The sequence below is a fragment of the Phoxinus phoxinus genome (genome assembly GCF_949152265.1).
Source record: "Phoxinus phoxinus genome assembly, chromosome: 6".
NCBI classification, from domain to species: domain Eukaryota; kingdom Metazoa; phylum Chordata; class Actinopteri; order Cypriniformes; family Leuciscidae; genus Phoxinus; species Phoxinus phoxinus.
In genome coordinates this window covers 21,311,278-21,334,788 of record NC_136881.1, presented here as the reverse complement: position 1 = coordinate 21,334,788, position 23,511 = coordinate 21,311,278, and the positions used below count along the sequence as shown (strand labels likewise).

General features: G+C 42.4%; 1 protein-coding gene across 1 annotated transcript in view; it reads right to left on the bottom strand.

The window, feature by feature from the left end:
* Positions 1 to 13,693: 13,693 nt before the first annotated feature.
* Positions 13,694 to 23,511, bottom strand: part of LOC307000515 (putative ribonuclease ZC3H12C) — a gene marked incomplete at both ends in the record, with an annotated part of 77,361 nt that continues 67,543 nt past the window's right edge. Inside the window, one exon of the mRNA XM_079616158.1 lies at positions 13,694 to 15,093. Coding sequence (XP_079472284.1) covers positions 13,694 to 15,093 — 1,400 coding nt within the window. The remainder of the gene's footprint in view (positions 15,094 to 23,511) is intronic.

Sequence of the window (23,511 nt, the reverse complement as noted above, 5' to 3'; positions counted from 1 at the left end):
GCATTTATAAAGTAGGGCAATTTGTTTTTATTGCAAAGGTGTGCTGATTAAGTTGTTTCAAGGCAAGTAAAACTACAACTTTTTTTTTTTTAAATGCTGGGGAAATATACTCTTGTTTCTTGTAGTTACAGGGTAAGTATGACATTGCGGGCCGTAAATTAAAGTGGTGCTTCTTACCCTCTTGTTTCTTGTAGTTACAGGGTAAGTATGACATTGCGGGCCGTAAATTAAAGTGGTACTTCTTACCCTCTTGTTTCATGTAGTTACAGGGTAAGTACAATAAAAACACATGTAAACACACAATCTGATATCACTTGGAAAACTTTATTTGAAAAACAACTTATTTCAAAAAAGGACTTTATTCCTTTTTTAAAATCAACTTTTCATTTCAAATACTAAGGGTCCTGACAGAAAGTATAAATTTTTGCATGGCTTCCTACTTCCTCCTCCTCCTCTTGTTCCTCTTCTTCTTTTTCTATCATTCCACTGATTAGCCTAATCTTAAGAATGAGTCTTTTGCTATTCTGTATTATGTATTAAAAGAAAATACAGTACACCCAGAAATGTTCTCGTAATTTACTCATCTTTTCGCTACCGACCAACTGTCACCAGCGTCCAGCGAGTGTCACGGAACACACACAGGAGAGAGAGGATCCAATTGCAGTATTTATTAAGGGTAATCCGTACTCACAGTCAGTCCAGGCAAAGGTCAAAATCCAACAAAGACAATCCAAAGAACACAAGAACACACGAACAACAGGAACAGAAGTGTGGGGACAATATACAAGGACTCCGTGACAAACACTGAAACTGACAGGGTATATATACACAAGTGCTAAACGAGGTGACGAGAAACAGCTGAACACAATGAACACTCAGTGACAGACAGGATTATGGGAAGTGTAGTGAAAATGCCTAGACACCGTGAAACTGAGACCTCTAGTGTTAAACCCAGGGAACCACCAGACACTGTGACATAACCTCCCCTCTACGGAGCGGCTACCAGACGCTCCAAGACCACAAGAAACAAACAAAACAAGAGTCCAGGCGGGAGGAGGAAAGGTGGAGGATCAGGGGGTGGGATGGGGGGCCAGGTCCATGGAGGGGAACAGGAACAAGAGGGAACGGCTTAAGCGGCGGCCAGGGCGAAACAGACAGTCCATCGGGCGGCCAGGGCGAAGCAGACAGTCGGGTGGCCAGGGCGGAGACGACCCCTCGGGCGACCACGGCGGTGAAGACCCCTCGGGCGACCACGGTGGTGAAGACCCCTCGGGCGACCACGGCGGTGAAGACCCCTCGGGCGGCCACGGCGGTGAAGACTCCTCGGGCGGCCACGGCGGTGAAGACCCCTCGGGCGGCCATGGCGGAGAAGACCCCTCGGGCGGCCACGGCGGAGACGACCAGGGTGAAGACGACCACTCGGGCGGCCATGGCGGAGACGACCAGGGTGAAGCCGACCACTCGGGCGGCCATGGCGGTGAAGACCAAGGCAGAACAGAGACAGACCCTGGCTCAGGAACAGTCACAGACACCACCGGCTCAGGAACAGTCACAGACACCACCGGCTCAGGAACTGGAACAGACACCACCGGCTCAGGAACTGGAACAGACACCACCGGCTCAAGAACTGCAACAGACACCACCGGCAGGCGTGACGTGAAGCTCAGGCTCGGCAGGCGTGACGTGAAGCTCAGGCTCGGCAGGCGTGACGTGAAGCTCAGGCTCGGCAGGCGTGACGTGAAGCTCAGGCTCGGCAGGCGTGACGTGAAGCTCAGGCTCGGCAGGCGTGACGTGAAGCTCAGGCTCGGCAGGCGTGACGTGAAGCTCAGGCTCGGCAGACGTGTGTCCCCTCCATGCATGCACTACAACCACCACATAAAAAAGAAAGACAACCCTCTTGGCTGTGGCAGGACTGATGGTGGATGGCTCCGAGACGATCTCAGGGATGACCGCAGGTTGCATGAGCAAGGCCTCCGGGACAACAGCGGGCTGCACAGGTACGACCTCCGGGACGACAGCGGGCTGCACGGCGGAGACGGCCTCTGGAACGACAGCGGGCTGCTCGGAGGGGATGGCCTCCGGGACAACAGCGGGCTGCTCGGGGACGGCCTCCAGGACAACAGCGGGGTGCACCGGGACGACCTCCGGGGCGCGGCCAAGGCTGGAGGTCCTCCTCCTCCGCCGCCTCTGATGGCGAGGAATAGGCTCTGGGCTTGGAAGGAACAACGGAGAAGGGAGCTCTGGGTCGAGCATCACCGGCCCAGGGTGGAGGAGAGGCTGAGGTGGAGAGTGGTGCTGGAAGTCGCCTCTAGTACCTCCCTCCCTGCGGCCCCCACGGGTCCCAGAAAACTTGGCCAGGCGGGTTCCCTTAAATGAACCTCCATGGGCAAAGGCGTTGGCTGACCAGGCGTCTGTGGTGCCAACGGAAAAGGGCTCAGTGGAGGCGACCGCCATGGTCTCCTCAGTCCTCCGAGCCCACAGCGCGAAGCATTTGAACAGCGTCATCCGAGGCTCTGACTCACCAGATGACGGTCCTTGCTTCTGCTGTCTCTTCTCCCTTTTCATAGTGGGGGGAAGGCTACGGGAACCCATACTGCTGGATCCTTTAGTGACGGAGTCCTTCTGTCACGGAACACACACAGGAGAGAGAGGATCCAATTGCAGTATTTATTAAGGGTAATCCGTACTCACAGTCAGTCCAGGCAAAGGTCAAAATCCAACAAAGACAATCCAAAGAACACAAGAACACACGAACAACAGGAACAGAAGTGTGGGGACAATATACAAGGACTCCGTGACAAACACTGAAACTGACAGGGTATATATACACAAGTGCTAAACGAGGTGACGAGAAACAGCTGAACACAATGAACACTCAGTGACAGACAGGATTATGGGAAGTGTAGTGCAAATGCCTAGACACCGTGAAACTGAGACCTCTAGTGTTAAACCCAGGGAACCACCAGACACTGTGACAGCGAGTGCATGAGAGTCGGCTTGGCTTCGTGTTTGGTGAAGCTTCACGCGTTCATTACGTTCTCGCGGGAGTTAGATGTGAAACTCGCGCGAGAACTGCCATCTCTGTTCTTCTGTATTGTTTGTTTTTCATTATTATTATGTGTTATTGTTTGTATTTTGTTGTGAGCATTAATAAAAAATAAAAAAAATAAAAAAATCGACATTCGGTTTCTCGCGCGCTTACGTCACGCGTGTCAAGCGTGAACTCAACCCTCTCATGCACGTGCAAGTGACAGTTGGTCGGAACGGAAGCGATAGTCTTTAAAATGTTTAAATATTTGGTATTTTTCTTACAAACACTTATCGTCTCACTTCAGAAGACATTGATTCATCCATTGGGGTCGTATGGATTACTTTAGTTATTGCTGTATGTGCTGTTTGATGTCAACTTTTAGGAACACATGGGCTTGCATTATGCATTCACAGAGATTATATATTTTTCTAAAAAAATAAAATTGTGTTAATCTGAAGAAGGAAATTCATATACATCTCGGATGACATGAGGGTAAAAGATGAGTAAATGGTGAGGACATTTCTGTACTGTATTTTCTTTTAACACATAATACAGAATAGCAAAAGACATGGGATTCCTTCTTAAGATTTATCAGTGGAAAGAAAGAAGAAGAGGAACAAGAGGAGGAGGAAACCAAGCAAGAGAAAGTGTTGTAAATCCGTTTTAAAATAAGTTGTTTTTCAAATAAAGTTTTCCAAGTGATATCAGATTGTGTGTTTACATGTGTTTTTTATTGTACTTACCCTGTAACTACATGAAACAAGAGGGTAAGAAGCACCACTTTAATTTACGGCCCGCAATGTCATACTTACCCTGTAACTACATGAAACAAGAGTATATTTCCCCAGCATTTAAAAAAAAAAAAAAAGTTGCAATAGTTTTACTTGCCTTGAAACAACTTAATCAGTGCACCTTTGCAATAAAAACAAATTAGCCTACTTTATAAATGCACTGATATATAGGCTACCCCGTAATTTGAAAAAAGTATTTGTATACACTATTATTACAAAAAGGTGCAGTGTATGTAGCCTACTCGCTAAATTGCTCCCAAAAGTAAGATTGTATTATAGTATAAGTACCCCGTAGTTCTAAAATACTTAATAATTTGTCTAAATATTTTTTTTTTTTTTCCTGGTTGTTACCCCTTTATTCCAAAACTTTAAATTGTTTCCCTATATACTTACACGTACGTACTTTATAGGTACACTGTAATTACCGAAAGTTACACTGTAATTTAGTTTTAATTACGGAGTATTTTCCTGGTTGTTACCCCTTTATTCCAAAACTTTACATTATGTCCCCCTATACTTACACGTACATACTTTATAGGTACACTGTAATTACCGAAAGTTACACTGTAATTTAGTTTTAATTACGCAGTATTTTCCTGGTTGTTACCCCTTTATTCCCAAGACTTTACATATTGTTCCCCTATACTTACACATAAGTACTTTATAGGTACACTGTAATTACCGAAAGTTACACTGTAATTTCATTGTAATTACGCAGTACTTTCCGGGCTGTAATCTAAAGCGTTACCCTCTATTCCCCATTATCTATCTTCTCACCTCATCATGCTAGATGTAAATGGTTTCTGGGTTTCTCCTTCCTTACCCCATAATCTCTATGTTTCCTCCTTCCTCTCACCCCTATATCATGCCTTAATGCTTCTCTGAAGTGGTGCAGTAAGATCTAGCTTATATACATCACAGAGAGACTTACAACTTCCATGTAAGGTAACAAAACGTTGCTTTGAGCTTCTTAAAATTGGAACGTATATGTCATTTGTACACATCACCCTTGTTGTTTACTTTGGTGATATACTTGTATCAGTGGAAACATTCCTTTCCCTGCAAAGAACATGTTACATAGCACACATACCTCCAAGCAAAATATAGCCCTACCAGCTCTCTGCTTAGTACACATGTACAAACATAGTCTGACTTCACAAAATACATTATGAAATTATAAAGAAAATTAATAAAGAAAAATAATACTAAAAAATAACATTAAACAGTCAATTTTCAATCTTCAATTGGTCAGCTGGAAATGGTGATGTCTATATTATTTAGAGTCACAAGCTTACCGAGTGCAATAAATTCTTAGGTGGTTGAAGGCTGTTTTATTGTCAAGATGTGCTTGAAGCATTACAATATTGCAGAAAGCAAACATAATTTAATGCAATGGTAAAGCACAACATCAAATAACTTGTCATGAACACTTGACCAACTTAATAAAGCATCCTCTAAATGCGCATTTACATGATAAACATCAAACATTAGCATACATACAACCTGATGAACTGCATGCAGAACATTATCCACACTTAATCCTAAATCTAGCATATCATGTACTTGGAAGCATTTGCAATACTTCCTTGGAAGTATATTGATAGTAAACACACCAAAAAAAATGGAAACTTGTCAACATCTTTTTATATCATTGAAAACTTGTTGGCTGAACATGGTTCAGATTTTTCAGATGTGTCTTAAGCATATTACCATGTAGTGGCAAATACTCTATGCCCACACAACAGCTAATAATGGCACACTGTGCCACAAGGCGAAAGGGAAACGCTCTTCTTCCCTCAAATTAAATAAAAAGTATTCCTATAACAAACATATTTCAGGCAGCATTTTATCCCCATAGCTTAACAAAGCTCACTTAATGACCTTAAACCCAGCCCTCTTAAATGTATCAAAATTATATCTGTATACATCTGTCACGATAGTTTTTAAAAATGATTAGTTTAAATTTATATTTCAGATAAAAAAAAAGTTTAAGAGCAGAAGCAATAGCTTGCAAATCATCAGAACTGTGTGTAAAAATAGCAATGCTTAAAGGGCACCTATTATGCTATTTTAAAGTTCCCTAATGTTGTTTTGGAGTCTCCTACAACAGGTTTACATATGCATCAAAGGTAAAAAAACGGTTTCATTTTCTCATAATTTACATTTGCACATCACCAGATTTTCAATGATTCTCAAACAACTCCCAAATGAATCGATCCCTCCTTTCCGCGAGCTACTCTGCTCTGATTGGCCAGACGGCTCAGTCTGCTGTGATTGGTTTACCGCGTACAGCACGCATCGAAAACAAAAACTCCCATTTGCCAAATCAACATCGGCTCTGCATGTCCTGAAGCTTCCTACACCTTAAACTACAAACAATGACGTCGATTTTACCATATCAATCCGAGCGTGAGTCCGATGATGAAACTAGAAGAACTAGTTATTAAACCCGAACCTCCATCGCAAGGACGACTCGAGCAGGACGTTTCAGTGATTCACTACTCAGTTTGAGGTAACGTTACATTATGAGATGTTGCAATTCCTCACCATCAGCATTAACAAGTGCATGCCCATCAACCGATTATTTTACTTGTAATTTATTTACAGAGTGTTTCTAATATATTGCGGTGAACACATGGAAACTGTATCAATAACAGTGCATGTATGCAATGTATACATTAGCCGAGCTCTGGCTTGAATGACTGATGTAACAAACATTGGTAAAACAAATCTTGCTCCATGCTTAAAGCTGCAGTCCGGCACTTTTTTGGGTTTAAAAATATAAAAAAAGACATTTTTGAAAAAAAACGTAACCAGCCAGTGTTCAAAACGATCTGCTTGCCTTACCTCGATTCAAAACGGTAAGCTTGTAATAATGATTTTAATTCCAGTGGTACTGGTGGATTTCCGCGGGAATTTCGAACATGTCTTTGCGTCATTACGTCACTTCTGTACACATAGAGAAGGAGTCCCCGGCTAGCGTGTGTGGATGATGGAGGTGGAGATTTAGCTTAGCACTTTGTATGGCGGATCCCGAAAGTTTAAAGCGACAATCACCAGTGAAAACTGGAGATTCACCAGTTGTAAAACCCAAAGACTTCGGACTTCAGAGTGGCTACAGAAAAAATATATTGTTCACGTTTTGACGTGATATAAGCAATCGTTAGATTTAATCAGCATGATATAGCCTACTGCAATGCTTCCCCCCACCCCCCGAATTTGGTCAGAACAAAAGTGAATGTTACTTACTTGTTCAGATGAAATTTTCCGATGAAAATTCTAATGTTGACACTTTCAAAAAGTATACTCTGAGATTGCTGATGACAGTAGGCTACAGTATCCACAGCGACGCGGCAGCCTCAATACATTGTGTTCATCCGCGCTGTTTCATGCCGATTTACTACCCACGCACAGTTAATAATTCCGCGAATAACTGCAATTGCAGATTTCTAACAGAGATGGCGACAAAGAGGAAAAACGACGGACTGCAGCTTTAATCTTACCTCAAAGTAGTGAGAACGACAGACAATCTGCATTAATAGACAGCGTTTTATGTAATAGTGGCCCACAGCTGATTAGCAGAAGTATTTCATTAAGACAGTAATAACTAGAGTTAGCCAGTTAGCAGGAGACCTACACAATGTAAAACTCAAAACTAGTATTCTGAACACCGTCTTTCAAGAGCCATTGTAGAGCACAGCGTCTACTCGACATGCATGTCCATATCCACAAGAATCAGCTGCTGGTTTAAGTTTCCCTGGTGTCTGGGAATTTAATAACCAATTTAATAATTTGATGATTTGATTTAATTTGCTATACGCAGTGGGGAAACTCCTTTCCTCCGATTATTGAAGCTTTTATGTAAAACGCATTGCAGCTGCACAGCGAGTGACTCATTGGCTGTGCTGCAGCAACTGCACATCCAATGACGAAGACGCCGAATTGGGCGTGGCTGCGCCTATAAAGAGAGCCCAAATTCGCCATTATAGCAGATTTTCTCTACTTCAGCGACAACCTACGTCTCTGTGTCCTCCGGAAACTTTGAAGCTATCGCCGCCAAAACAAGCCTTATTCTGTTAGAACGAGCCTTCGCACAGCAGACTGCGCCTTCAGCTCGTCTTGGAAGCTGCTTTCTCCTGTCGCTGTTCTCCAGTGGCCATCCAGCGATCGACATATATCCTTTCTATTTGAACTGTTGCAGATCCCATCTGCACAAGGGCAACGGGCATTCGGAGTGTGTTTCATGCCTGGGTCCCTCCCATGCTGTATCTGCACCCATCTCCAGCTCTGGTCTCTTCGGCCCGGCGGTGAAGGGTTTTTCTGAGAGGTTCACAGAAGCGCAGAAGTCGTCCCAGGCTATGAGACACTTTTTGCCGAAGCGCTTGAGCTCTTCGTCGAGTAGGCCCAGAGCCGCGCCTTCTCCTCAGCCAAAGAAGCCAGCAAAGCAAGTCCCTCAGCCCCGCCCTGCGCCCTTTGGCCCTGAAGCACTTCTGTCAAACCTCAAAGGACACCACGTCTTAGTCCGCATGGACAACATGTTGGTGGTGTCATATATAAATAGCCAGTGCGGTCTCAGGTCGGGCAACCTGTACTCCATGGCGAGAGACCTCATTCTCTGGGCGCAGGTCAACCTGAGCTCTCTGAGAGCAGCACATATCCCGGGCATTCAGAATCTGGGTGCGGATATGCTTTCTCGAGACAACCCTCCCCTAGGCGAGTGGTTTCTAAACCCTTAGACAGTTCGTCTGATATGGAGTGTTTTCGGAGAGGCCGAAGTCGACCTTTTTGCCTTGAGAGACAACACTCACTGCGCAGTGTTCTTTACGAAGAACAGGGACGCACTGGCCCAGGCGCCCCCTGTATGTGTTTCCCCCCGTTTCCATGATCTCCCAGGTCATCAAACCGGTCAGGGAGAGCGGTTGCCCAGTCCTCCTAGTGGCCCCCCTCTGGAAAACCAGATCGTGGTTCCCAGAACGGGTTCAGATGGTGGACAGAGTCCCGTGGCCTGTTCCACAGAAGAAAGATCTCTTTACACAGGCGAACGGGACGATCTGGCACCCTCGTCTTGACTTATGGGCTCTACATGTGTGGCCCCTCAACGCGTACCCGGGGACCTCCCTGAGAAGGTCCTGAACACAATTTCTGAGGCTAGAGCCCCATCTACCAGGCGGCTCTATGCTGTGAAGTGGTCAGTGTTCTCCGGCTGGTGCTTGGATAGACACTTTGAACCCCAGTCATGCAAGGTATCAGTGATACTCTCCTTCCTAAAGGAGCTGTTGGATGCAGGCCACTCCCCGCCCACGCTCAAAGTGTACGTGGCAGCCATAGCAGCTTATCATGCACTGGTGGCTGGCCAATCACTAGGAAGAAAGGACTTGGTCATACGGTTCCTGAAGGGAGCCAGGAGGATGAATCCCTCCAGACCTTCTTCTATACCGTCTTGGGACCTCTCCAAGGTCCTTGGGGCCCTGAAGGGTCCGCCATTTTAGCCGCTTCAGTCGGTTGATCTCAAACCAATTTCGCTAAAGACTGCTCTCCTGCTGGCACTGGCGTCTATCAAGCAAGTGGGAGCTCTGCAGGTGCTCTCTGTTAGCCCCTCCTGTTTGGAGTTTGGAATAGGTGACTCCAAAGTCACTCTCAATCCCAGACATGGCTATGTACCTAAGGTGCTCTCAACACCGCTTAGAGGACGAGTTATTACACTATTAGCTCTTCTCCCTTCCAATGAGGATGGGGAAGCTAATCTGCTCTGCCCTGTTAGAGCCATGAAGGTCTATTTGGAGCGTTCTGTGCCCTATAGGCAATCAGAACAGCTCTTTGTCTGATTTGGTGGCCGATGCAAAGGGTCTCCAGTCACAAAGCAGAGACTGTCCAGATGGATAGGTGATGCCATCTCCCTGGCATATGCCTCAGTGAGTTAGGTTTGCCCTATAGGCACTAGAGCCCATTTGACTAGAGGCATGGCCTCGTCTTGGGCTTTATCTTTGGGGTTTCCTATTCAGGACATTTGTGCTGCAGCCGGTTGTTCCCCGCCTTCCACATTTGTGAGGTTCTATAACATGGAGGTTTCTTCCCTGCAGGCGAAGGTCCTTTCTCTATGATTAGACCCGACGACGTCCGGTCTCATCTATGTGTCATCTCACTGTTCATAAGCACACCATCCCTTATTATGAACCAGCCACTGGCTGTTTTTGGTCCCTATACATAATCATACCCGATGGTGTCCGGTCTATTAGTATATTATTTTGGATATGAGATTATTGACATCACTATATATATGATTCAGAATATATATATGATTATGATTAATATATATATTAGGGGTGTACTGGTTCACAAAATTCACGGTTCGTTTCGGTACGTTTTCGATACAGCAAAAAGAAAGAAATGCCAGAGAAATTTCCTTGATTTAATTTATATATTTTTATTTTTATTAAAACTAACATCATAAAGTATATATTTTTTACTTTGAGCAATGATGGAGCTATACTTGACTTTTCTTATAAAACAAAACAGCTCCTTGGACAAAATTAAATGTGATATTGTAGTAGTTATAAACAAAGGTTTATTTTAGTTCAGATTAACATTTGAGGGCCGCAATTGTATTCATAATGTCAAAATAAAACCGACGTAATGTTACTTGAAAGCATTATAGCCTACTATTCCTGCCAAACTTCCATGGTTACAGTTAGTAGTGTTACTACAGTAAATCCATGGTAAATGTTGCTGATCTGTGGACACTGAATAGTTCATAATTCATAAATAATTCATGGCACAATGTTTCTTCCTGGTTTCCACGTCAGCGCTGTTTGATCCGTTAATAACGGAGAAATGTGGATGTTTCTCACTAGATCTCGCAGCTTTGTTATTATTATTTTTCACTGGATCTCGATGTGTAGTAACAGTGCTGCTTGATCAAGATCAGCTCGCGCTCCATTGATCCAAACTGATAAACGGTCCGTCAACCACACAATAACAAGTAGCTCAGTTTCTTTCCGCTTACATTACATTTGCCATTTGATGTTGGGCAATGTTGTGGTTGCGCCAGCGTCTCTTACATTTTGAGCGCGCTTGCCATTTGGATGTGCTACATTTGAAATAATGAAATTTTGGTAGGCAGGAAAAATGGTCAAAAATGGTTTGGTTTGAAAATGCGTAGCGAAAACCGATGGTTCAATACGTTCAATAGTATTCAATGTTCAATACATTCAATAGTATTGAATGGTTCAATACGAATACGTGTATCGTTACACCCCTAATAATATAATATATATATATATATGGATTGGCTTGTTTGTGTGAGCCCAGGGGTCCTGGGCTTCTGTTGCAGCCAGTTACTTGGTGTGGAGTTTTACATTGCGTCCCCACTGCGTATAGCTACGCAATACGAAGTGACAACGTTCTCAGTTACTAACGTAACCTCGATTCCCTGAGAGTAGGGAATGAGTATTGCGTAGCCGGCCACACTATAGTAAGATGGCAAGGTTTTCGCTTCAGTCGATTTAAACCTGCTATAATGGCGAATTATAGCAGGCTCTCGGGCTATATTATAAATGGGCTCTCTTTATAGGCACAGCCACGCCAAATTCAGCGGTCTTGTGTGTACCAATCAGCTGTCAGCGTGCCAACACACGTCAGAGACCGCCGAATTTTGTGTGGCTGCGCCTATAAAGACGCCTTTGCCATTTGGATGTGCACTTGCAGCAGCACAGCTAATGAGTGAGCCAGTCACTCTCTGTGCTCGCTGTGCAGCTGCAATGTGTTTTACATAAAGGCTTCAATAATCTGAGGAAAGGACTTTCCCCACTGCGTACAGCTAGGCAATACTCGTTCCCTACTCTCAGGGAACCGAGGTTTCGTTAGTAACCGAGTACGTTATCCCACAGTCATTTTGCAAACAGGTTATTCGGTCCTTGATGGCATGAGGGTGTTATATTCACTTGTTGGACAGATCAAAATTTTTTAACATGCTCTTGAGATGCCATTTTGCTGGAGCTGTCAAGGTAGCCTAATATATGCCAGTGACGTCACGGACCGTTGAAGTTCAAGATGGCTGCGCCCTAGTAACAAAACAACAAACTAATATCACTGTTTCCCCCCCTTGTAACTACTTCAGCTGTATTAAGTGTCCTACCACAAATAACAATGATAACACATCTGTTATATGACCTTTACTTCCTCTTTCGTGTCAGTTCCCCTTTACAATAAAATAAATTAACTCCTTAATTACTTTAGTACCATCAATTTCAGAAGCATTATATATTTTTTAAAGAAGCAGGAAAAAAAAAAAGTTCTCTTTATAATAAAATGTTGCCAAAAATATTTCTTATTTTGAACATGTACTACCTATTGTACATAACTTTGTGTGTCAATATATACTTTTCCATAGATCATCAATAAATAAACATCTCTGGTTTTAAGTTAAAAAGATTAAATTTGTATCAGCAAGGACAGGTATTCTCTGGCTACCATAGATCACATAAAAATTTAAACAATTCTGAAATAATTCATGCCTGATAAGGAAAACATAATTTAAAAAAATAAATCTGCACCCAATCAGGTCTCAACCTCAGTTGCTTTCAGTAAGAGCAGGATACAACTGGATTACAGTAACATGCACCCATAAACTAAGCCAGAAATGTTCCTCATTAACATTAAGGTACACATACAGAGCTTGAGGCACCTAGAAAGGTTACTACTTTGCACATATATTCAGCTATATTCAGACCATTTATCCTATTATAACACTGACAGAACTACAGAATACCCAAGACCACATCCCAAATTACAAGCAAGCACACCACCACACATTCATGATTAAGCTTTTCTATCGGTAAAATAATAAAACATCACAAAGTAATTAATAAATAATAACTAAATTGGCAACACAAACAGTTACTTTGCTGGACAAGCTACTTTTGCATATAAAGAACCATTCCAAATTTAAATATAACTAGATTATGGAAAAAAGGTGATTAAAAAGTAACAAGAAGAAGAATACAAAAAAGACATAGACTACAAATTCAAGACAGAGTTGGCATTACATCAGAAAGAGGAGGAAAAGGCAAATATCTGCAGGATCATGGCTACAATTCTGAACCCATCACCTGCAAAGAAAATACAAATAAATAAAGCTATTTTCATTATATAACCTCTAAATTTGACAGGTAATAATCTTCCAGAAATAATATGAGCAGATATATACAAATATTTTGTCTTGCCAAAGATATTCTTGTCATAATGGACATTCTAGAAAAACAAAAAGAGTCCCAACCCTTACATGGATTTCATCTAACTGATACCTTGATCTGTTGAATGCAATGCAATGCTTCAAAATTCTAGTTGTCGTCTCATTTATTTGTATAGCACTTTTAACAATATACATTGTCTCAAAAAGTTGTCCTATTAGATTCCATTGTAGACCATTTACACCTATACTCTGACATTCAATCTCCTCTTGTTTGATTGCTGTAAGTTACCAAACTGCATTTTGACAAACAGCAATAGAAAGTGCCTTGTGATTCATTACATGCTCGCCTGAACGTAATCATTAACAAAGTAAAATATTTCAGAAAATATATATCACATGCTTCACAACATTTACACATCTGGTAGACAAATGTATTCCCATAGGTCAGCCCATAAAAAGTAAATATTTAACATGGCACTTTTAATGCAATGGTTAACAAATAGATTTGATCATTCACTCCAGCTTCCTCAATGCACTTAGGGTGCAAGAAGCTGGCAGAGAAAGTGAAAACTTAAGAATACTCCACCCAAATCTGTATATTCTTACATAATTTACTCCTATTAAACACACTGTAACATAGAATTAAAAATTTTGGATGCAGTATCCTTTTAACCTCAGCACTTAGTATTCAGCATGATTATTTTCTGCCAAGATGGCTGCTGCCAACTGCTGGGCGTCATTTACATGAGGGTACCACCCCATGACCAATTGTACTAGCTCAGTGGGAAAAATGTTGCACAGGTTGGTAAAAACTTTCTCTCGTACTTCCTGGTAACGACTCGAGGCGAGTAGCTCCTGGTGCTGGTGTGATGAAATGTGGGGCAGATGGGACGAATGTGGGGGTGGAGGAGCGGAGCAAAAGTCCCATGGCATCCGCCACATCTGTTCACGGTTCTTTGAAATTTCCTGGAAGCTCAAGGGCTCGTAGCATGGTTGTGGGTGCTGTCTGTAATATGGATCCCAACTGGTCTTTCGTTCTTGGGATAAGTAGGGTTTTCTAGGCAGTAATGGAGAGTGCTCATAAAGTCTGGAGTCTGACACACTTTCCACACATGTTGAGGAAAGGCCACGACCCAGTGGAGAGTTCTGGGAGTGAGTGTTTCCCTGGCAGAGAGGAGGGTAGTCTTGAGGACAGCTTGAGCGAGCGCCTACCACTTGATGCTGGAGTTGTGGAGACATGCAGGAGTGCTGGAAGTGGGGGTCTTGCTGATCTTCTAGAGCAAACCTATGAACACTAAGTATGCTGTGGTGGAATCCAGGGTGGTTAGATGAAGCAGGGGAGAGAATGCACCCTCGAGGTATAACAGGGAGTAGCTGGTAATTTCTACGATGATGATAGTGGTAATGACACTTCATACCTTCATCTAGTAACAAATCAGGAGAGCTCATGCACGAAAGCTCAGTGTGGGTTGCCATGCCATAATAATCTGAGCTCATGCTGCCATCACTGCTGCAGTCTGATGCCACTGAGCTGGTCCGTGGGTCAGCATCGAACAGGAAGTGACGCTCTGGACTCCTCTGAGAGGGCCGGCTTAGGCCAGAATATGCCCTAACCATGGAGTAATAAAGTTCTGGAGACTCACATGTTTTGTGGGGCTCTGCATGAGACAACGATGGACCTTCCTGATTATTCAACAAACAAATATTGTGATCCTTTAAGTCTTGGCTATGCCCGTGAGATAAAGGAGGACATCCTTGAGCTGGAGGCAGAGCTAGGTTGTTCTTATACAGGTCTGCTTTGGTTTTTGAACACAGCTTATCCTCCACATCACAGTAAGAGAGGGCATGGATATTGGGGTCAGATTGCCTCTTTGGCTGAGATTGTCTACTGTCACCGGCTTTGTCATTACAGGAACCTTCAGGCACAGTGCTGTGACTCTTCTCTATACATGTCTCTCCCAGACTTTTAACTGTGGAGCTCTTGGCACTGGCCCGGAGCTCATCTGCCACAGCTCGCTGTGGCTGAGTACCACGCTCTGGATGGTAGAACTTACACTTATGACCGTAGGTGCATTTCTTTCCTAATGGAAATAAGTAAACAAATGTTTTAGTTCTTGAGGCACTTTGTAAAACGACATACACTTCTACTTATAAATTAAGGTTGTCAATTTAAAAGGCTGTGTTAATTTCTGTGATTAATATATTTTTTCAATTCCTAAAGTAGAAATGCTAATGTCTCTTTCCCACATACTTTGGCTAATGTTAGAGTATAGGATCACGCTATATCCGTGCACCGCTTAAGAGCTCCACAATGCAAGAGAAATCAGCTGACTGATGGTCTGTATGTACCCAGCCGTGCTCACCTGCTGTTTGGAGAGCTGATAGGCACAATGTACAATACCCAAGTTAACCCTCTGGGGACCGCAAACGCGCCGGCGCGTTTTGCTTGTTTTTTTTTTTACATAGCAGCAAAATAGATTTAAAATAGTCCGTCATTTTTGGTCATACAGACTTAAGAAATAAGCTGTTAAATGTCTACATTTTATGTGTCCACTTACAATCGAAATAAAACATTGTGCTTTTGTAAAATAAAGAAAATAAACAGGGTGTGCTTTCTGCCTCTCTGTCTCCATGAACTTTTTTTCTAATGCACGTCTGTATAAACATATACAAAACTCAGCGAATACTATTCACCCAGGCATGAGCAATATATCTTTATAATCATTTAAGTGTGTACTTTAAATTATCTAATTCAAAACTAAAACAAATATTCTCTGTTTATGTAATCTATATAAAAAGAGCGAGTTCTCGTTTCAGCTCATTATAACTCGTTATCTTTTAATTGGACCACGCCCACGGAGAGAGCGCACTATTCAAACGCAAATGATCTGAGGCAATACATGCAAACATGCAAACCGGCCACATCAGCTCGATAAAACACATCAAGTTTAATCAGATGAATGTACTGTGTCATCTTGCGAGGCGGTGAGGAATAATCCTGGGAAATTTACCTCAGAAGTGCTGGTTTCACTTCGAGGAGCAATGGATCCAGATTAGTAGTAAGTTTTTTTATTCTTATATGCTTTGTTCTAATCGCGATATGGAATAGTGTCTGTAAACCGCAAAAAGACTGTTTAAATATGAATCGCGTTTCTGTGTGTGATGAATGAACGGCATATATGCGCAGGGGCAGGGGCTCAAATGTAAAAAGGGGCATATATATATATATATATATATATATATATATATATATATATATATATATATATATATTTGCTTTGCATCACTGAAATAAATTATATTTTTTTTAAAGTATATTAAAATAGAAAACCATTATTTTAAATTGTAATAATTTTAATTTTTTATCAAATAGCCTAAATGCAAGCTGAAAGCGCATGAGACATAAAAAAGAAAAGAAAAAAAAAAGAATGTGTGTGCAGAAATTTAAAATTAATAGTCACCATTTCACGTGTTGTTGTCAGCCTACACTTCACATAATAGGCCTGGGCTTCATTTAACAAACTATGATAGTTTCATAATGGTAAACGGTGTATCAATATAGACTAAATACATTACAAGTGACTTGAATACTTACCATTAATGCTACTTTTGGTGATGGTTTTGAGCAGTGCTTTAGTCAATTAACATCCATTAGTTCAACGACGGAGATTGATATCGCTTCAATGTAAATTCGTCTGTCCATGAAATTTTCAAACGATTTATAAATGACCGGAAATTATTATTATTTTACTACCTTTTGGGCACTTTTGGGGGCCTTAACGTGCTCAAAAACTCTTGAAACTTTGCACAAATGTCAGACCTCCAAGACATGGAGGATGAAAAATTGCCAGGGGATTTTTGATATCTCGAACGGCTTGGCCGTGGCGAGGAAACGAATTTATGGCGAATATTGGAAACAGGAAGTGTGTTATAACATCCTCATACATTAATTGATCTGGATGAAACTTCAGCAGTGTGTTCGTTGTAAGAGGCCAATCACATGGATGTGACTATTGTGAGCCAAAGTTATAGCGCCACCAACTGGCAGCAGGAAGTGTGTCACTTTCAAAATGCTTTGAATTCACCCTCTTATTTTTACCCGATTTGCTTCAAACATTATGTGTATAATGTAAACACACGACAGATGTAGACCTGTGAAAGGATTATTGATATCTTAAATACTGTCGCCATGGCAACGCTTTAAACTTTTATATTCTTTTTGGGTGCATTTGAGGCTCTTAACATGCTTCAAATTGCATGAAACTCAACATGCATATCACATTTATTAGGTACTAGACATGTGTGAAGTTTCAGAAACGGGCGCGGTGGAGGGGCTCATTAGCGCCACCTTTAGTCAAAAATGGGGTATTAGTTTGACCTACAGTAACCAAACTCGGTACGTATATTCTTCTCTTCGATCCGGACAACTTTCTAATTTACAGTCATTAGCTCCGACCAACAGGAAGTCAGATATTTTGGTTTGAATGTGGACTGTTGGAGGATTTTCTCCCCCCCTTTCTCTCTCTCTCTGTGTGTGTGTGTGTTGTGTGAGGGATTGTAATGTTTGTTTTTCAAGGTTTCAGGGTATTTTGGGGCCCTTAACGTGCTCAAAAACTCTTGAAACTTTGCACACAGGTCAGAACCCACAGCCATCAGGGCCGGGCTGAAGCTGGTACCCGGGCGTGGCAGGGGGGCTCTACAGCGCCCTCTAGAACGGGATCTGAAAACTTGGTCGATAGATCAAACACGCTTGCATGAATTAATATGAAACTCGGTACACTTATAGATTTAATCGGGCCGAACATCTTTCCCTCGGTCAAGTTTTACGCCAGCCCAACAGGAAGTCGGCTATTATGGGTGGATCGTAGAACGCTTGCTCTGGCATTTTAAACACTCCTCCTAGGCAATTCATTCAATCACCAAGAAACTCGGTCAGCATGAAGTCAAGACATTGAGGATGCTAAATTGCGGACGGATTTTTGATATCTCGAACGGTTTGGCCGTGGCGAGGAAACAAATTTTTTTATTTAAAAAGGATGCATAAAGTGTGTTATAACTTAGTTATAGTTTTACCTACAGTTACAAAACTCAGCGTGTATATTGATCTTATTAAGCCGAACAACTTTCTAATTGACAGTCATTAGCTCCGACCAACAGGAAATCAGATATTTTGGTTTGAATGTGTACTTTTTGAAGCATTTTCCCTCTTCCCCTCTGCGTCTCTGTGTGTGTGAGGAGGGGGGCTAGTTTAGTTTAACCCTTTCTCTGCTGTGTGCAAAATCTCTGGCACTTTTGGGGCCCTTAACGTGCTCGAAAAATCGTGAAATTTTGCACACAGGTCAGAACCCGTGGCCATCAGGGCCGGGCTGAAGCTGGTACCCGGGCGTGGCTCGACAGCGCCCCCTGGAATGGGATTCGAACACTTCTCCGTATATCAAACAGGGGAGGGGAGGGGAGGGGGGATCTCTGTATGTGTGTGTGTGTGTGTGGGGAGGGGGGCAGAAAGAGTCTATTAAAAATAGTTATATTGTGCCATCTAGTGTTTTATACTATGTATACATGTGTTTTCTTATTTTAAACAGTTTATTAAACTACACTCATTTCAGTTAATTCAACACGGCATTTTTGTGTATATTTAAACATAACCAAAGTCTACTTTCTGTCACAATTAGGATATTATTTTCTTTGTTAAAAATTTTCTCTGTCTCTGTCTCCCTCTGTCTGTCCTTCCCCTGCCCCTCACTCCACCAGTCTTACTATCTCTCTCTCTCTCTCTCTCTCTCTCTCTCTCTCTCTCTCTCTCTCTCTCTCTCTCTCTCTCTCTCTCTGTCTGTGTGTGTGTGTGTGTGTGTGCGTGTGTGTGTGCGTGTGTGTGTGTGTGTGTGTGTGTGTGTGTGTGTGTGTGTGCGTGCGTGTGTGCGTGCGTGCGTGTGTGTGCGCGTGTGGGGCTGGGTGTCTGTTACAGTGACAAGATTTTAACCTTTTCATTGCTGGGAGCAAATTTCTGCCTGCATTAAAAGATTAAGAATTCTCTTGGCTTGTCTTTTACACACACACACACACACACACACACACACACACACACACACACACACACACACACACACACACACACACACACACACACATACACGTTCATTGCAATCTTGACATTGCAGTATGTTCATTATAGCCTTAATAAAATAGTCAACCTAACATAAAAATTACACTGCTCTGTTTAAATAGTCAGTTGTACAGGATTTGTACAGGAGCTGAGGATTTGTTCTTGCGGAAGCGAAGGAAGCGACTCTTCTTCTTTCCCTCCTCCTTCACTGTCTCCAGTGTGTCTGTGAGTGTGTCGGGGTCCGGGTCGAGGGTTTCTGAGACGGCCCTCTCGGTCCCAGAGCCCGTAACGCTGAGAGAGGCAAACACACTTTACAAACTCGGAGATCGATTGTTTACAAACTTTACAAACTTGGCTCGGAGATCGATTGCTCCTGTCTGCCTCGCTGTGACTGCTGCTGCTGTGAGTTTGTTTGCTGCGTCTAAGCCTCGTATTAGCTTCGTATTTCTTTCTGTTTTGAACCATCATTTATTATAAATTCTAGTTGTTTATACTACTAAATACAGCTTACTCAACATCTCAGATTAACCTGACATTGCTAGCTTCCGTTATTGTCAGCACAACACGCTAACTCGCTAGCCTTTTACCGCACCACCCGTGCGCTCAGTTATTTATTTTTCTCTCGCGCGCCCGCGCCTTTGAGTTCATAAAAGCCCAGGTGAGTAAGAATCAGTCAACAAACACGGTGAGTAATGTCTTCTCCTGTTATTGTCACCTGCACTTCATGTCACATGTTTACCATAGCCTTCTCTGTCGGCAATATAGGATTTATATGTGATAAATGCAAGGAGACAGTCAGGCTGACAGAGAAGATTTCAGAACTAGAGACACGCATCCAAACTTTAATCGAGAATAGTAAGAAGAGTGCTAGAGCTTTGCTATTTTGGATGCGCCTAGCCTAGTGAACTCTTTACATGAGTCGGTTCCGGCTGAAATAGAGCCCGTGCAGCAGGGCAGATGGGTGACAGTGAGGGATCGCTCTAGTCGCGGATCAAAAAAACACTTTTCCGTTCCGATAACAAATCGATTTGCCCCGCTCAGTGAAACACCCACTGAGAATTATTCTGATTGTGCCCTAGTTATTGGCGATTCTATTACACGGAACGTGAAAATAGAGACACCAGCCACCATAGTCACATGTTTGCCGGGAGCCTGACATCAAAGCAAATTTGAAAGTGCTGGCTAATGCTAAACGTAAATTCTCTAAGATTATTATTCACGTCGGCACTAATGATGTTCGACTCCGCCAGTCGGAGATCACCAAAATTAATATTAAAGAGGTGTGTGAACTTGCAAGTACGATGTCAAGCACTGTAATTTGCTCTGGCCCCCTTCCTGTTCACCGGAATGATGAGATAGTTAGTAGATTGTGTTCACTCAATGGCTGGCTGTCTGGGTGGTGTCCACGAAATAATATAGAATTCATAGACAATTGGAAAAGTTTTTGGGGCAAACCTGACCTGTTGAAAAGAGATGGTATTCATCCCTCCTGGGATGGTGCTGCTCTTCTCTCTAGTAATTTGGCTCATAGTCTTAGAGATAAAACATGACAATCTGGGCCTCAGGTCAGGAAGCAGACAGACTGGCTTAACCGACCGTCTGCTAGCGGCCTCACGTCACCAAGGTCAGATAAATCCCATCACATAGAGCCTCTTTCACCTAGATATCATCATATAGAGACTGTGTCTGTTCCCCGAACTTGGAAATCAAAAATACGTTCAAACCCATCTAAGGTTAAAAATGTAATTGATCTTCAACAAATAAAAAACAGATGTAATACAAATGAGCAAATGATAAAGCTTGGGTTGCTGAATATTCGATCTCTTACTTCAAAAGCGCTAATAGTTAATGATATGATTACAGATTATAACCTAGATGTGCTGTGTTTAACAGAAACCTGGCTAAAACCAAACGATTACATTGCTTTAAATGAGTCAACCCCACAAGATTACGGTTATAAACATGAACCTCGTCTGAAACGCAAAGGAGGAGGTGTTGCTGTAATTTATAGTAATATTTTCAAAACCACTAAGAAATCTAGTTGTAAATATAATTCTTTTGAAGTGTTGGTGCTTAATGTAAAAATATATAGTGTAAACGATAAATCACGTTTGAAAATTCTGCTGGCTACTGTATACAGGCCACCTGGGTACCATACAGACTTTATCAAAGAATTTGCGGACTTTCTATCAGAATTAGTATTGGCTGCAGATAAAGTACTAATTGTTGGTGACTTTAATATACACATAGATAATGAAAAAGATGCATTGGGATTGGCATTTAAAGACATTATAAACTCAATTGGAGTTAGACAACACGTGTCAGGACCGACTCATTGTCGTAATCATACTCTAGATCTAATACTATCACATGGAATAGATGTTGATGCCGTTGAAATACTGCAACAGAGCGATGACATCTCAGATCACTATCTAGTCTCGTGTAAATTACATTTAGCCAAGGCTGCAAAGCCGACTCCGTGTTATAAATATGTTAGACCGATCACTTCTGCTACTAAAGATTGCTTTATCAATAATCTTCCTAATCAGTTTCATCATCTCAGCATCCCGGATAGCTTAGAAGAACTTGATATTGCAACAGAAACTTTTAACTCTCTCTTTTCCAGCACTTTAGACACAGTTGCTCCGCTGCGCTTAAAGAAGATTAAAGAACATAGTCCAACGTCGTGGCACAACGAGCACACTCAGGCCCTTAAGAGAGCAGCCAGAAAAATGGAGCGCAACTGGAAGAAAACAAAACTAGAGGTGTTTCGGATTTCATTGAAGGAGAGCTCGATTGCTTACAGAGAGGCTTTAAAAGCTGCTAGATCTGCTTATTTTTCAACCCTATTAGAAGAAAATAAACATAATCCTAGGTATTTATTTGAAACAGTGGCTAAACTAACGAAAAAGAAAGCTTCAAGCCCAGAAGCTTCCAAGAAACACAGCAGTAATGACTTTATGAACTTCTTCACTTATAAGATCGATAATATCAGGGCCAAAATTATAACTATGCAACCGTCTAATACAGTATCGCATCAGGAAGTGCATTGTAGTCTCCCTGAGGGAAAATTTGATTCATTCATTGCTATTGGAGAGGAAGAATTTTGCAAACTCGTCAAATCATCTAAATCGACAACGTGCATGTTAGACCCTATACCGACTAAGCTGCTGAAAGAGATGCTTCCAGATGTCATAGATCCTCTTCTTAATATCATTAATTCATCTTTGTCTCTAGGATACGTACCAAAAACCTTTAAGCTAGCTATGATTAAACCGCTTGTTAAAAAACAGCAACTTGATCCTACAAAACTAGTCAATTATACCCCTTTTCCACCAAGGCAGAGCTGGTGCTGGTTCGGAGCCAGAGCCTAGTTTCAAATCGGTTCTTTGTTTTTCCACCGCCAAAGCACCAGCTCCGAACCAGTAAAACTGGTTCTTAAGTAGCACCAAATCATTGCAGGGTCTAGAACGGAGCCAAGTAAGAACCGCTTGCGTCAGGGGCTGGGGGCGGGGTTACCGTGACCAACAAGACGAATAGAAACTTGTGACCGCCATTTTTAAATAGCAGCTAGTCGAGCTAATAGCAGCTCGATTATAATATCCGTCTATGTAAGTTACGGCGAGCTGCACGAACGCGTTGGATTCCGATGTATTTTTGCAATCCCATGAGGATCCATAGTATTGCAACGTCCGTTATTGTTGATGGCTTGTTCGAGATGCATCGGAGCGGCGCGGACCGATCAGAGCTCCTGGAGTATTTGGAGAGCATACGACTCCTTGTGCTTTTGATCGCTTTCGCAGTGCTTTAATGTCACACGGCGATCGATCTGCGAGAAGCCGAACCATCTCGAACAAGCCTGGTGTGTTTTTGTTTGGCGCTGCCGCGCTAGCGTTGCTGGGCAACATGAGATGTATACACGGTGACGTAAGATATGGCTCTGTTTTGGCTCTCTAGCCTGTGGAAAGGCAAACCGGTTCTTAGAAGAACCGTCAGTAGAACCAACTCCGAACCGACTCTAGCTCTAGCACTGAACCAGCACCCGGTTCTTGTTGGTGGAAAAGGGGTATTACAGGCCGATCTCTAATCTGCCATTTCTGTCAAAGATATTAGAAAAAGCAGTATCCTCACAACTGTGTTCCTTTCTTGAAAGAAATGATATCTGCGAGGATTTTCAGTCCGGATTTAGACCGTACCATAGTACCGAGACAGCTCTCGTTATAGTCACAAATGATTTGCTCTTATCATCCGATCATGGTTGTATCTCTCTATTAGTATTACTTGATCTTAGTGCTGCATTTGACACCATTGACCACAACATCCTTTTAAATAGACTCGAACATTATGTTGGCATTAGTGGAATTGCACTAGCATGGTTTAAATCATACTTATCTGA